This window comes from Bubalus kerabau, chromosome 13 (genome assembly GCF_029407905.1).
Source record: "Bubalus kerabau isolate K-KA32 ecotype Philippines breed swamp buffalo chromosome 13, PCC_UOA_SB_1v2, whole genome shotgun sequence".
In the NCBI taxonomy this organism is placed as follows: Eukaryota; Metazoa; Chordata; class Mammalia; order Artiodactyla; family Bovidae; genus Bubalus; species Bubalus kerabau.
In genome coordinates this window covers 47,080,961-47,097,127 of record NC_073636.1, presented here as the reverse complement: position 1 = coordinate 47,097,127, position 16,167 = coordinate 47,080,961, and the positions used below count along the sequence as shown (strand labels likewise).

At 44.1% G+C, this 16,167-nt stretch overlaps 1 protein-coding gene across 8 annotated transcripts in view; it reads right to left on the bottom strand.

Annotated features, from left to right (window-relative positions):
* DIP2C (disco interacting protein 2 homolog C) overlaps positions 1-16,167 on the bottom strand; it is a 310,450-nt gene that overhangs the window by 115,816 nt on the left and 178,467 nt on the right. For all 8 annotated transcript variants that reach the window (XM_055544182.1, XM_055544184.1, XM_055544187.1 and 5 more), the window contains one exon: positions 3,335-3,469. In XM_055544182.1, coding sequence (XP_055400157.1) covers positions 3,335-3,469 — 135 coding nt within the window. The remainder of the gene's footprint in view (positions 1-3,334; positions 3,470-16,167) is intronic.

Sequence of the window (16,167 nt, the reverse complement as noted above, 5' to 3'; positions counted from 1 at the left end):
TAATATTCCCCTATCAAATAGTCCCAGCTAATCTGGTTAGCTGATCCCAGCTAATCAGACTTAAATTGAAGAAAGTGAGGAAAACCACTAGACCATTCAGGTATGACATAAATCAAATCCCTTACAATTACACAGAGGAAGTAACAAATAGACTCAAAGGATTAGATATGACAGGGTGCTTGAAGAACTATGGATGGAGGTGCATGACATTGGATAGGATGCATCACCATCCCCAAGAAAATGAAAGGCAAAAAGGCAAAATGGTTGTCTGTGGAGGCCTTACAAACAGCTGAGAAAAGAAGAGAAGCTAAAGACAAATGAGAAAAGGAAAGATATACCCATCTGAATGCAGAGTTCCGAAGAATAGCAAGGAGAAATAAGAAAGCCTTCCTCAATGATCAATGTAAAGAAATAGAGGAAAACAACAGAATGGGAGACTAGAGATCTCTTCAAAATTAGAGATACCAAGGGTACATTTCATGCAAAGATGGGCACAATGAAGGACAGAAATGGTATGGACCTAACAGAAGCAGAAGATATTAGAAGAGGTGGCAAGAATACACAGAACTATACAAAAAAGATCTTCAAGACCCAGATAATCATCATAGTGTGATCACTCAACTAGAACCAGACATCCTGGAATGAGAAGTCAACTGGGCTTTAGGAAGCATCACTATGAACAAAGCTAGTGGAGGTGATGGAATTCCAGTTGAGCTATTTCAAATCCTAAAAGATGATGCTGTGAAAGTGCTGCACTCAATATGCCAGCAAATTTGGAAAACTCAGCAGTGGCCCCAGGACTGGAAAAGGTCAGTTTTCATTCAATCTCAAAAAAGGGCAATGCCAAAGAATGTTTAAACCACTGCACAACTGCACTCATCTCACATACTAGCAAAGTAATGCTCAAAATTCTCCAAGCCAGATTTCAATAGTACATGAACCATGAACTTCCAGATGGTCAAGCTGAATTTATAAAAGCCTGAGGAACCAGGATCAAATTGCCAACTTCTGCTGGATCATCAAAAAAGCAAGAGTTCCAGAAAAACAACTACTTCTGCTTCATTGACTACGCCAAAACCTTTGTGTGGATCACAACAAACTGGAAAATTCTGAAAGAGATGGGAATACCAGACCACCTGACCTGCCTCCTGAGAAATCTGTATGCAGGTCAGGAAGCAACAGTTAAAACCAGACATGGAACAACAGACTGGTTCCAAATCCAAGGAAAGGAGTCCATAAAGGCTGTATATTGTCACCCCGTTTATTTAACTTATATGCAGAGTTTATCATGAGAAATGCTGGACTGGAAGAAGCTGGAATCAAGATTGCCAGGAGAAACATCAATAACCTCAGATATGCAGATGACAGCACCCTTATGGCAGAAAGTGAAGAAAAACTAAAGAGCCTCTTGATGAAAAGTGAAAAAGTGAAAGAGGACAGTGAAAAAGTTGGCTTGAAACTCAACATTCAGAAAACTAAGATCATGGCATCCGGTCCCATCACTTCACGGCAAAGAGATGGGGAAGTACTGGAAACAGTGAGAGACTTTTCTTGGGTTCCAAAATCACTGCAGATGGTGACTGCAGTCATGAAATGAAAAGACACTTGCTTCTTGGAAGAAAAGCTATGACCCACCTAGATAGTATGTTAAAAAGCAGAGCCATTACTTTGCCAACAAAGGTCCGTCTAGTCAAAGCTATGGTTTTTCCAGTAGTCATGTATGCATGTGAGATTTGGACTATAAAAAAAGCTGAGCGCTGAACAATTGATGCTTTTGAACTGTGGTGTCGGAGAAGACTCTTGAAGAGTCCCTTCGACTGCAAGGAGATCCAACCAGTCAATGCTAAAGGAAATCCACCCTTAATATTCACTGAAAGGACTGATGCTGAAGCTCAAAGTCCAATTCTTTGTCCACCTGATGTGAAGAACTGACTCACTGGAAAAGACCCTGATGCTGGGAAAGATTGATGGCGGGAGGAGAAGGGGACGACAGAGGATGAGATGGCTGGATGGCATCACCGACTCAATGGACATGAGTTTGAGCAAGCTCCGGGAGTTGGTGATGGACAGGGAAGCCTGGCATGCTGCAGTCCATGGGGTCACAAAGAGTAGGACACAACTGAGCAACTGAACTCAACTGAAGCTGGTTTGGATGAATCAGAGATTATTTCTCAAGGCCACTGAGAAATAATGCTGAGAAATGGTGCTCTAGCTTAAACAGGACACACACATCATCCCAGGACCCAGCTCAGAGCATTCATGTGTTAGGTTTGGGATGTGGCCCAGAATCTGTTTTCCAACAACTGCCCCATGTGGTTTTGATACAAGATGCTATCACACCACTGGACTGGACACCAGATGAATTTACCTGGGGGAGGAGGTGAAGATGATAAATTTCAAAGGCAACAAAGATACTAAAGTGGTGAAGACAAGGACAACAGTAATGATAGATTCAAGAAACAATGGATTTAGTGGAGAACTACACAGACATCGACACTGAGAAGCAGTCCAGAGAAACCAATCATACTGGATACTGGATTGACTCCAGATGTACTAACAGAGAACTCACAATCCAGCGGCCTTGGGCTCTGACCAGAGTGAGGAGGCATCAGCCTGTTGGAGACTGGGTTCAGGCCTCCTCATCACCCCTGAGTCACTGTGTCACAAACACAAGCTCAGTGGTATAGAGGGCACACAGAAGCTACTACAGACATCTTCCAAGTAAAGAACACTTAACATCATCATCAGGTTCCATGCTAACTGTCATGACCCTGGAGGTCAAGGAATGCAGAATAAAGCATGAAGTTCATGTTCCAGCCTGTCACTTCAGAATGGGTAACAGGAAGATGTTAGAGTACGCAAAGATGAAAGATTTGAGGAATAAGAGAACCCCAACAGCTGTACACAAATCACCAACACCTTATTCAACATGGAGGGAGAAAGGGACCCTCTTTCTTCCAAAGTCTAAAGCACCAAACTGCCCATCTCTGTCAATTATTTTGGTTGCGTTAAGCTCCATATTGACCTCCAAGTACCTGGTCATAGTCTTGACGCCTGCACTAATTTTGTAACTGTGGAATCAACATCATTCACCACCAAAAACAGCAGGATTTTATCAAATCTTTTTCTTTTCATGACTAAACTCCTACAACAAGGAGTAACTCTTGCCCTTGGAGACAGTCTGCACTTCCTGTAAATGTGCCACCTTCTAGGGAAGCTCATGAAGGTCCTGATGAGCTCATGAGCCGACTGTGTCCCTAGAAGAAACACATCCAGTCAGGGCACAGAAGGGCACCTGGAATTTACAAAGGAGGAAACTTGCTGGAAGACGTACCATCACCAGTCTCCATGAGCTCGGCATTGCCATACTTCGGGGCTGTCCGCGACGTCGTGGAGCCTTGCGGCCTTTCTACTTGGATTGCATGTTCTGAGGTGTAAGTGGTTACGTCAGGAGGTGCAGAGTGATTTTCTGCAAAGAAGCAAACTGTAAGTTTTCTGGTAATCATGATACATTTATTATGAAAGCTACATAAGTAGTTAAGTTTTCCAAAATGCCACATCCTAAGACGAGGACAAGATTCTGAATCAAAAACTAGAACAAAAACTTGGGCATAAAGATGGTCTTTACCATAATTTACACTGCTCAACATGAACAAAGTTAGGTAAAACTTCAGACACAATATCACTGCAAGACCCACATCAATGACTCACTGTAACATTTTAATTAGAATAATGTCATCAAGTGGCCAATGGAAGAAGATAGTGTAAGTTATGTGTTTGCTCATAACAGAGTAATTTTCTTGTCTGTCATAGCAGAGGCAGTTAAGAGTTCAAGCTTTAGACATAGAGAGCCTGGGGTTTGACTCCCAATTCTGCAAATTCTTGAGACCCTGGAAAGCATGCTGACCCCTATACTTTGGTCTCTTCATCCATCAAATGGGAAAAATGGTAACTAGTTGCTTGTTGGATACACATATGTAAATGAGTTAACATATGTGAAGTTTGTAATACTACACAGGAGGGGTTATCAAAACTATCCCCAAGAAAAAGAAATGCAAAAAAGGCAAAATAGTTGTCTGAGGAGGTCTTATAAACAGTAGAGAAAAGAAGAGAAGCAAAAGGCAAAGGAGAAAAGGAGAGATATATCCATCTGAAGGCAGAGTTCCAAACATTAGCAAGGAGATAAGAAAGCCTTACTCAATGATCAATGCGAAGAAATAGAAGAAGACAACAGAATGGGAAAGACTAGAGATCTCTTCTAGGAAATCAGATACCAAGGGAACATTTCGTGCAAAGATGGGCACAATAAAGTACAGGAATGGAAAAAAAAAAAAAAAAAAAGGACAGAAATGGTATGGATCTAACAGAAGCAGACAATATTAAGAACAGGTGGTAAGAATATACAGAAGAACCATACAAAAAGATCTTAATGACCCAAATAACCACAATGGTGTGATTACTCACCTAGAGTCAGACATCCTGGAGTGTGAACTTGAGTGGGCCTTAGGAAGCATCACTATGAACAAAGCTAGTGAAGGTGATGGAATTCCAGCTGTGCTATTTCAAATCCTAAAAGATGATGCTGTGAAACTGCTGGCATTCAATATGCCAGCAAATTTGGAAAACTCAGCAGTGGCCACAGGACTGGAAAAGGTCAGTTTTCATTCCAGTCCCAAAGAAGGGCAATACTAAAGAATGTTCAAACTACTACATAACCGCACTCATTTCAGATGCTAGCAAAGCAATGCTCAAAATCTTTCCAATAGGCTTCAACAGTACGTGAACCAAGAACTTCCAGATGTTCAAGCTGGATTTTAAAAAGGCAGAGGAACCAGACATCAAATTGCCAACATCCAGTGGATCGCTGGAAAAGCAAGGGAATCCCAGAAAACCATCTACTTCTGCTTCACTGACTACGATAAAGCTTTTGACTGTGTAGATCACAACAAACTGTGGAAAATTCTTCAAGAGATGAGATTACCATACCACCTTACCTGCCTTCTGAGAAATCTCTATGCAGGTCAAGAAGCAACAGTTAGAACAGGACATGGAACAACAGACTGGTTCCAAATCAGGAAAGGAGTACGTCAAGGCTGTATATTGTCACCCTGCTTATTTAACTTCTATGCAGAGTACATCACGAGAAATGCTGGGATGGAGGAAGCACAGGCTGGAATCAAGATTGCTGGAAGAAATATCAATAACCTCAGATATGCAGATGACACCACCCTTATGGCAGAAAGTGAAGAAGAACTAAAGGGCGTCTTGATGAAAGTGAAAGAGGAGAGTGAAAAAGTTGGCTTAAAACTCAACATTCAAAAAACTAAGATCATGGCATCTGGTTTCATCACTTTATGGCAAATAGCTGGGGAATAACTGGGAACAGTGACAATCTTTATTTTCTTGGGCTCCAAAATCATTGCAGATGCTGACTGCATCCATGAAAGTAAAAGACACTTGCTCCTTGGAAGAAAAGTGAAAAAAGTGAAAGTCGCTCAGAGTCTGACTCTTTGAGACCCCACGAACTAGACAGTCCATGGAATTCTCCAGCCCAGAATACTGGAGTGGGCAGCCTTTCCCTCCTCCAGGGGATCTTCCCAACCCAGGGATCAAACCCAGGTCTCCCACATTGCAGGCAGATTCTTTACCATCTGAGCCACAGGGGAAGCCCAAGAATACTGGAGTGGGTAGCCTTTCCTTTCTCCAGCGGATCTTCCCAACCCAGGAATTGAACCAGGGTCTCCTACATTGCAGGTGGATTCTTTACCAACTATCAGGGTAAAGAGCTATCAGGGAAGCCCCCTTTGAAGAAAAGCTATGACAAACCTAGACAGAGTATTAAAAAACAAAGATATTTCTTTGCCGACAAAGGTCCATATAGTCAAACCTATGTTTTTTCCAGTAGTCATGTACGGATGTGAGAGTTGGACCATAAAGATATTTGAGTGTCAAAGAATTGATGCTTTTGAACTGTGGTATTGGAGAAGACTTGAGAGGCCCTTGGACTGCAAGGAGACCAAGCCAGTCAATCCTAAAGGAAATCAACCCTGAATATTCACTGGAAGGACTGATGCTGAAGCTCCAATTCTTTGGCCACCTGATGTGAAGAACTCACTCATTTGAAAAGATCCTGATGCTGGGAAAGACTGAAGTCAGTAGGAGACAAGGACAACAGAGGACAAGATGGTTGGATGGTATCACGACTCAACACACCTGAGTCTGAGCAAGCTCCGGGAGATGAAGGATAGGGAAACCTGTGTGCTGCAGTCCATGGGGTCTCAAAGAGTTAGACATGACAGTGACTAAACAACAAATGTGAAATTCTTAGAATAATTCGTGATAGAAAGTGAACATCTAAAAAATAGTGGCTATTTTAGTATCTGTTTTAGCATGAACAGTATTGAACAGTCCAGTCATTCAAAAAACAATTGTTTACATTTATTGTATGGGACTGCGTTCTGCACATGAGACATGCAGTGGGCCCTCTCACATTACTTGATGATAAAACCTAAGAACTTAAATGGTTAAATGGAGAAAGCACAATTTTGCATTTATTAAGTAAGACATATGACTTCCCTGGTGGTACAGTGGATAAGAACCCATCTGCCAAGGCAGGGAACATGGGTTCAATCCTTGGTTCAGGAACTAAGCCTGTGTGCCACAACGACTGAGCCTGCATGCTGAAACTACTGAAACCTATGAGCCTAGAGCCTGAGCTCAACAAGAGAAGCCACCACAATGAGAAGCCCACAGACAACAGTTAGAGAGTAGCTCCTGTTCTCAGCAACTGGAGAAAGCCCACACGCAGCAAAGACCTAGGCACAACCAACCATAAATAAATATTTTGAGTATGTCAAATGAGACTTGTGATGTCATTTTATACATAGTAAGTTCTAGTAATGGGTATTATACTATTAATTTTGATTTGTTAAGCCTTACGACACAGAAACTAGTAAGATTTAACTAGTTTGTCAAGATTCTGTAATTCCACATGACAAAAGCGTAGTATTTTGTGCTGTTAAAGGGGAACAGGTGCTGGAAAGCCTTTCTCCTGTGGCCACTGTCTACCTTGGCACTACAAATGAAGGCCAGTTTAAACTGTGAACTCACTAATGAAAAGCACAAGAACAAGGAAAAACAGAACACCAAAGAGATCACAGAAAGAACATTTTTTACAGACTGTGCTAAACAAGAAGCCAGGGCATGTTCCAGTTGATTTTGCTGGGAACCTGTATGCCAGGGTACTCAAATTTTAGCTGTTGTGCAAATGTCTGGAAACCACCTCAGTCATGGGTATGGTCCTGAGGTTGCAGGTAATTTTAACAAGTAGGTAGATTGGCAAGACCCGAATCCGCCTGAAGTGAAGAGACTGACTTCTGTGGCAGTGAACATGTATACATTAAGAGATATTACACCAAGTGAGACTTGAGGCCGAGAAATATTAACCTGAACTCCTAGGTAAGCTTCAAATGTACCAACAGTCCAACCAATGCAGGTGCTTGGGCCTCTGGAGCCCCTTGAGCCCAGGCACACTAATCAGCGCCTGGAAAATGTACATGGGAGCTGAGTGCTGGGCCACCAGGAGTCACCTGACTAGTCCTCAGGTCCACGTCTCAGAGCTCATCACCTGGGACCGGTTATCGACTTTCCTATGCCTCCATCCCTCGTCCTGTAAAAGGAGGTGATAATGACAGTGCCTACCTCTGAGTGACAGTGGGAATCACACAGATAAAGGGACACAAGCACTGGTGTTACCAGACATGCAGACAGACGTGCCAGGAGAGGAACACACGGGCAGCTCATGGTACCAACAACTACTCTTCCACAGTCTGAGCCTGCAGATCACTGAGAAATAACAGCTGGCATCAGCCCCTAAGCACAGGCCATCAGTAGAGAGCCCAGCTCCCCAATTCTCATCTCCCTGTTCCAGAAGTGCCCAGGCTGTTATGTACTGAACTATGTCCTCTCAAAATTCACACGTTGGAGTCTAGTCCCCAGGTCCTCAGAAGGTGACTGTTTGGAGACAGTGGTCTTTTTAAAATAAATTTATTCACGGTTGTACTGGTTTTCATTGCTGCCTACAGGCTTTCTCTAGTTGTGGGAAGCAAGGGCTACTCTCCAGTTGTGGTGTGTGGGCTTCTTGCTGCAGTGGCTTCTCTTGTTGTGGACCGTGGGGAAGGGCACACGGGCTTTAGTAGTTGTGGTGCAAGGGCTTAGTTGCTCTGTGGCATGTGGAATCTTCCCAGACCAGGGATTGAATCCATGTACCCTGCATTCGCAGGTGGATTCTTAATCACTGGACCACAAGGGAAGTCTGAGACAGTGATCTTTAAAAAGATAATTAAGGCATAAATGAAGCCACCAGGAAGGGCCCTAATTCAATCTAACTGGTGTCCTTGTGAGAAAAGATGAGGTCACAGACACCCACAGAGAAGACAGCTGTCTACATGCCCAGCAGAGGCCTCAGAAGAAACTGCTGACACTGTGATCTCAGACTTCCAGCCTCCAGGATTGCAAACCACGGAATGAAAGTTGTTTAAGTTGTGTTTCAAGTGCTTTGTTATGGCTGCTTGAGCCACCTGACATACACCCTTAAGGGAAATTTCTTAGATCACAGCCCAGAAAAAGCTCACCTGTTAGAGAGAGGAGGGTGGGAGTGGGATGCTTTGTCAGACTGCTGAGGACCATTTAAATGACCTCCTTAATATTTCAGACACTACATTCATTCATTCTCTTCATTTTTCCCGCATGTGCTTTTGCCAAACAGACCTTATTTCATGTTTCAATATAATCTAGTTCTCCATGGCTGAGTAGTTAACTCACAGGGGCCTCATATTTCAAATAAAACTACAATAGATGCCAACATATGATGCATAACATTTCAAATCAGCCACATAAGACAAAAGCAGCTAAAACGTTAAGCTTACTGCATTTCCATCTCACTCAGATTTACTTGTTCTTGTTACATGGTAGCCACATCACTGTGATGGCCAACAAGTCTTTGTGCTGAGCGGCCACTTTGAAGGTAGGAAAAGGAACCATTCCAATACATCTGGTGATTAAGACATAGGAGCAGTGACAGCTGCGTGACTTCAACGTGCTTTCCAAATTTATTTATATGCCAGCCCCTCCCCCTCCCCTGCAAACTCCCCACATATGCTGTCACTGCAGGATCATAAACCCAGCAGCTGGCTGCTGTTATGAAGCCAAGAACATTCTGCCACTGCAGTGACACACAGTGCCCTGATTCATCTGGATAAAGATCAGGCCTCCAGGTATTTAACTCTGAGTTCAATACCTATTTTTTGGTAGTGTTTAAAAGACCTTTGTATATAAAAGATGCTCAAGAAACACTTGATGGGTAAGATAAAACAGAGTGTGGCTGAAGGTGCAGGTTCAAAGGTCTAAAGTGCACATCAGCCCCAGGCTTGAGACCTATCAGGTCCAAATGCACCAGGAGCTGAAGACCAAGGATTCTCATCAGAGCAGGTTTGCATCTTCTGAGCCAGATGACCCACCGTTCCTGAGTTCAATTTCCCAAAACTCTTAAAATCAACAGAAAAATGGCAGCCATCTTTCCAGCCCCCTATCAGGTGTCACCTCCTTTGTGACTGCCCCAGAGCTACTGTGACAGCTTTGCACCTGTTCCCTGACAGGTGGGACCTGTTCCATCCACCCTGGTATGGCTTCTGTTCCCAGCAGCTGCCATGGGTTCCTGAAGACCCTGGAATCAAGGCACTAGGGAAAGATGGGAGGGGAGTGTGTTTGGCCTTCTTCCAGGACAGTATCTGCTGTCTTGGCGCCACCAGTACCAGAAGTCCATCTCACTCACTGCATCCCCTCCCATTCGGGATGTTAGTCTGTTACTCTTGCCAACCATCCAACCCTGTGGACGGCTGTTTTAGCCATGACCATTTCAGGGTACTAGCTGACCTTCCTGCTCAGCTCCACCATGGATTCCACGCGTCCTTGAACCACCCCCTTCCCTATCTCCACTCTTGCAGGTGTCCAGCTCAGTCCGGCTCTTGTGTCCTACTCAGATGCTGAAGTTGCCCAACACCCAGCTCACATCGCTTGCACTCAGCAAACATTGGCATGATAGTTCAAAGAATGAATGAACACAAGAATGAGTACACCAGAGCACTTAATGACTGGAGATAACATGCTTCTGTTCCTCACATTGCTAAAAAGCAACTTTCCTTAATTCTGACTAGGGACCTCAGGGGTCCAGTGGTCAGAGAAGCTACTTTCAGCCTGTTATTTTTAGTGCCCAAATAACTTCTAAAATAAGAGAAGAAAAAGGGGAAATCTGTTCTTCATGTGTAGAAAGCTAAGTACTCATTGTCCACTAACTGATGACAAGTAAGGAGAGCCGTGTTAAGGAACCCAGCCTTCCATCTGTCAACAGGGCCCTCTCAAGTCTCCCCTGGTCAATACGACCTCTTCTGTCACTGAGCAGGAAGTGATGTAGGCCCTCAGACCACCCGTCCACCCAGCTGCCCTGGCTTCCTAAGACAACATGGCCGTGCCCTCCACATGGAAGCAGAAAACCGGGTTCCTCAATGGAAACGTGGAGGTAATATTACCCGGTGAAAGGCGCCTGCAATGACGCTGAGGGAAGCAGTCAGAGCATCCAGCTTCTCGCTGGAGATGCTGCTTGGCTGCCCACTGTACCAACCTGTCTTCCACGTGCAGGTCACCAGAAGAGCAGGCCTTCCTCCTTGGTTTCCCCCGAAACATCCACCTCCCCAGTTTGACGGAAGTCCCAAAAGGAGGGTTCTACTGGTGTGTCACCCATGTGTCATAGTGACACATGACAATGTAAGTGAAGATTTATCTCCTTACTCTTTAATAATCACTCGGGGACAGAACAGCATGCCCTGGTTACCAATGAGAGCGTGTGTGAAACACTGCTAATGGCAATTCACAGTTGCTTTTCAGATTTGTAGACTAAACCTGGAGATGGTTAGAAAGGGTTCAATATTCAAATATTTCTCTTAGCCAAAGCTCTAAGAAATTGACTTTAGCAGGATTACAAAGGTTCTCAGACCTGGAACGGCCTTCTTCCCACATTTATGCCACAAATATCCCATAAAAATTTGACAGCTACTGTTAGACAAATCTCAGGATAGTCTAATATCAGAACAGAAATCTTTAACTTTTTGTTTTGTATTGGGATATAGCTGATTAACAAACAATGCTGTGATACTTTCAAGTGAACAGGGAAGGCTCAGCCATATGTGTACATGTATCCAGTCTCCCCCAAACTCCCCTCCCATCCAGGCTGCCACATAACATTGAGCAGAGTTCCATGTGTTGTACGGTAGGTCCTTGTTGGGTTATCCATTTTAAATATAGCAGTCAGAAGAGAAACCTTTAACTCCTGACAATAGCTTCTCGACTTTTACATCCACAAACTTAACTTCCTGCCAAAGGGCTCCAACCACCACAGACCTGCAGGACCACAGATGCAGAGAGCTGTGATGAGGACACTGGAATTTTATCATTTATGCTAAGTTTAACTGTATTTCTGTGTGTTTTTAACCAGCAGGTCCAAGCTGGAACAAAAAAGCCAAGGGGAAGCCAGCCTTGGGCGTCACGAGTAGGTGCTTCCACACCCGACAGATGGGGGTCTGGCTCCTGACGACCACTTACTAGCTGGTGCCATGGGCACCACATCCCCTCCCTAGGCCTCGGCGTTCTCATCAGTGGAGCTGCAGTGCTGACGCTTGCTCCTCACTGAGGCTGAGGGCACAAGCAACACTGCACCCACACATTCAGCAACATGGTGACACCGCCATCCTCGTGCTCAAGCCCACAGGCTCTGCTTCTGCCATTTCTCCCCATGTGTGGGGATCCTTTCCTCTCATGAGTTCCAGGAAAGAAATCTGTGAAACTCAAGTGCATAAAGCGTAAATGACTGTTACTACTTCCTGAGTCATACGTATTTCAACTTTGGGAAAAGACAGCATATTAAAAGGCAGAGACATTACTTTGCCAACAAAGGTCCGTCTAGTCAAAGCTATGGTTTTTCCAGTGGTCATGTATGGATGTGAGAGTTGGGCTATAAAGAAAGCTGAGTGCCAAAGAATTGACACTTCTGAACTGTGGTGTTGGAGAAGACGCTTGAGTCCCCTGAACTGCAAGGAGATCCAACCAGTCAATCCTAAAGGAAATCAGTCCTGAATATTCATTGGACAGACTAATGCTGAAGCTGAAATTCCAATACTTTGGCCACCTGATGCAAAGAACTGACTCACTGGAAAATACCCTGATGCTGGTAAAGATTGAAGGCACTAGGAGAAGGAGATGGCAGAGGATGAGATGGTTGGATGGCATCACCAACTCAACGGGCACAAGTCTGAGGAAGCTCCGGGAGTTGGTGATGGACAAGGAAGCCTGGCGTGCTGCAGTCCATGGGGTCGCAAAGAGTTGGACACGACTGAGCTGAACTGAACAGATGTCGCTCTGCTCTATGCACCAAGGTGTGAGCAGCAGGCCCCAGGTACTCCTGCAGCATGAAGCATGTCCTGGATAAAGGGTTAGGATAATTATGGGCCAAAAGCCATGACTTTGAATCTAAGTATAAAATTCAAATAAATAAAATCAGTTTCAAGCTGCAAAAGCCCCAAAGCATTTTTGGAGAAAAGCAGCAGGAGCAGACCTGTACCCTGACAACATCAACAGGGCAACAAGGACAGCATGAACAGGACAGACAGAGGCCAGAAGGGCTACGATAATGAGACTAAAGGTGTGGTGCCTGGAGCCAGGATCCGGGGAGTAGTGATGGAGCAGAAGGAGGCCTGCATGACACGTGGCAGTCGAATGCCCAGAACAAGGGTTCTGCTGGTCTGAGGACAGCAGGACCTCGTTAGACAGCTTGATCTCAGGACACAGGCCGGGCTGAGGGGTAGGGTCAAGAGGCACTCTGAAATGTGGATGGGAGAAGGAAGTAAGGATTTGAAAGTCATGAAAGAGCAGGTAGCCTTAAAGACTGTGGGAGTGGATGACATGGGCAAGAACACAAAGAGACAGGATGTGGAGAGGAGCCACCAGAGGAGAGGCAAGGGCAGAGGGGAAGGAGAACCAGGGTGTGGTGCCAGCGGGTGAGGAGAGAAAAAGTAGTCATCGCAACCAGAGCTCTGGTTCCCAGAGGAGAGAAGTGAAGCCACAACAGAGGAAAGAGTTGAGTCAGCAGATGTGGGAGGAGCCAGGATCCAGAATGAGGACAAGAAGATGAGCCTTGGAAAGAAGGAGCTTCCTTTCCCAGAAAAGGAATCACAGCAAAAAAAAAAAAAAAAGAAACATGAATGGAGAAAGACAGGGAAACATCTGAGCTGGAAAGGGATCAGTGGTTAGAGATGTTCGACAAGGAGACAGAGACTAAGATCCATGGTGACATTCCCTTAATTTCAGTATCTGTAGATCTCAGCTTTATTATGAACTGATGAAGAAAATGCAGGATTAGAAGCCAAACCTAGGACCTAACTAAAAATTCCCACAGTCATGTTGGCCAAAGAGATATACCTCTCAAGCCAGGCTTCTTTTAGTATAGAATCACCCACAGAGCCACAGAAACACGCAGTAATTGATGGAAGAGTCTCACAGGCCTTGTGTTACCTAATGCAAATTTTCTTTTCCTGCTTACTTTTTCAATAGCATGGTTTAAAATTCTCTACAACAGGAGGTGGCAAACTATGGCTCACGGGGCGGCCTGTCAGCTGTGTTTATAAATGAAGTCTTGCTGGTGAGCAGCCATGCCTGCTGTTCACGCACGGTCTGTTGCTCTTGAGCCAGGGCACTGAGGAACGGCAGCAGGGACTGTATGGCCCACAAAGCCTGACACCCACTCTCTGGCCCTTTCCTGGAAAAACTGGCGGACATTGCCTCTGAATCAGGAAACTCCAGCTGCTGGGGACACCCTGGCCAGGAAGGGAGGCAAGAGTGTTGCAGAGAGACCCCAGCCCCAGTGGTGCAGGCTTTCCTAATACCACCATTCTTGGTGTGTAGTTAGTATTTTAAGATTGTAAATGTCAGAAAAGTATCAGTAAAGAGATTATGAAAGAAGTGATACTATGGATGATTATACATAAATAAATTATGGTTATTTATTACATTCAGCCCTCTGAGCAAATTCCCTAAGAAAACCAGAATCTAGATCCTGAACAAATGCCAGGCTCCAGGCTAATTATGCATCAAGCACATGGAGGCACGTCTACTTGCTTAGCAGGATCGATGCAGGAAACCTGATGAGAATTTCCTTGCTGATACAAACAGCAGCATTCATGCTGATAAACTCTATGATACTCTGGAAATGCAATTACTTCTATGAATATCTGGCTAAGGACAATATACCCCAACACATGCAGATGAAACATACATGAGACAACATTTCAAATGCATCAGTCACAAAGATGACACACACCTTACCTATACATCTGTAGCTCATGAAGAAGTCTCTTTCATTTCCTGACTATACAAATTTTGATGCTGAATGTACAACGTTATCTATTCTGCTTTGTTCTTATTTCTTAATATAGAAATGTATTAACAGTTTCTCCTCACTTTCTCTATTTCCATGTAGCGAATTCCTGTAATATTTTACTCCAGTGCCTTTTTATAAATATGCTTCTTGAAGTTTCAAGTGTTGCTTTAATTCTTCTGGTTACTCTAAATTATGCCCCTTGACTTTTGATAGAGTATTTTAGAGGTACTAATCCTTTGCCAATTGTCTCAGGAACACGGCATGCATGAAGGTTCTGTAAACACGCTCTGGTTTTCTCTCTTGACAATGTGGAGGCCATGTTCTGTCTAGGTTGCAGAGGCCATTGCATAGTGCGTCCATCTTCCTGAGTCACAAATGTGCACACCTCAGGCATTAGCATCTTGTGACAGGGTGCCTCGAGCCCTCACTGTCAGTGCTCAAGTGTGAATACCATCCAGCAGAGCCACAGGAAGAAAGACTCCCTGGAAGGGGACCACGTCATCCACTAAGCCAGTCTGACAGGTGGTGAGTGGTGCCCCTGTGCATCAGGATGGACGTACAAGGACGCAGGACTTCCTTCTAAGACAACACTGCAGAAGTACCACTCACTTGTCTGTCACTTGGTGGTCTCTAACCACTCATTTTCCCTCTGCCCACTGAGTGAGAGACATTTCCACAGACTCTATCCAAGTGCCTCACCTCAAGAGGTGCATTACTCTCTGCACCCAAGGTGCAAAGTGGTGGTTTATTTGACCCTACATTCCTTAAAACACACACGTACACATAATACTTTCTTATTTTGCAGGCTTTTGATGGCCTCAACAAAAGGTCCAATACTGTCAATTCTGAATTTTCACTTCTTTGGCTTTTGTCACAGGGATAAAAAAAATATTAATTCTCCTTTTCTTCTTATTTTGCCACTGCTTTTTTTCAACAAAATTTGTTTTGCATTTATAGAAAATTCCTAGATATTCTAGGAGCTTATCTTTGTGCCAAATTAGAAATTAGTGAAATGTCACATACACAGAAGCTCTCTTTTAGTTACACTGAGGCTTAACACACATGAGTAATGCAACCTTTTATAGTCTGGGTAGGTTAAATTATCTGTGCTATAATTTCCTCCAATGTTCCGTGTGTAACTTCATAAAGTGAGAAACAAATGCAGGGAGTAATATGTCCAAAATTATGTATTTCTCTTGGTAAGATTGAAGATATTTCCTTAAAAGTGAACTGAATCAGGAAACACACATTCCCAAGGTCAGAGTGAGGGGCAGAGGCGGAAGGAGCTTCATGCCCCACCTGTGCATGTGGCTGCTGGATGCAGCTCGCTGACAGCGCCGAGGGACTGTCTCAGGTTCCTAAACACTTGGGAAGAATTTTAGTGTCCAAAAATATGTAATTGTCACAGTTTCTCTGATTTCAAATAGAGTTTCTCAGTACACAGTAACCAACATATGCTACCAAAAATGTTTTAAACTCAAATTTAATAATGCCACTTTGCATGTGAGCATTACTTTAAAAACTGTGAAGAATTTTCCTATTTTCCCCTTTTTATTCGCAATGGAAAGGTGGCAAAGGAAGGACAGATCATTCCTCTTCTTTCCACTAACAAACTAGAGCAGGCCAACAGTGACTGCTGAGGAAGCCAGCCCTCCCTGTGTCCCGCTGGGAGACAATCGGCC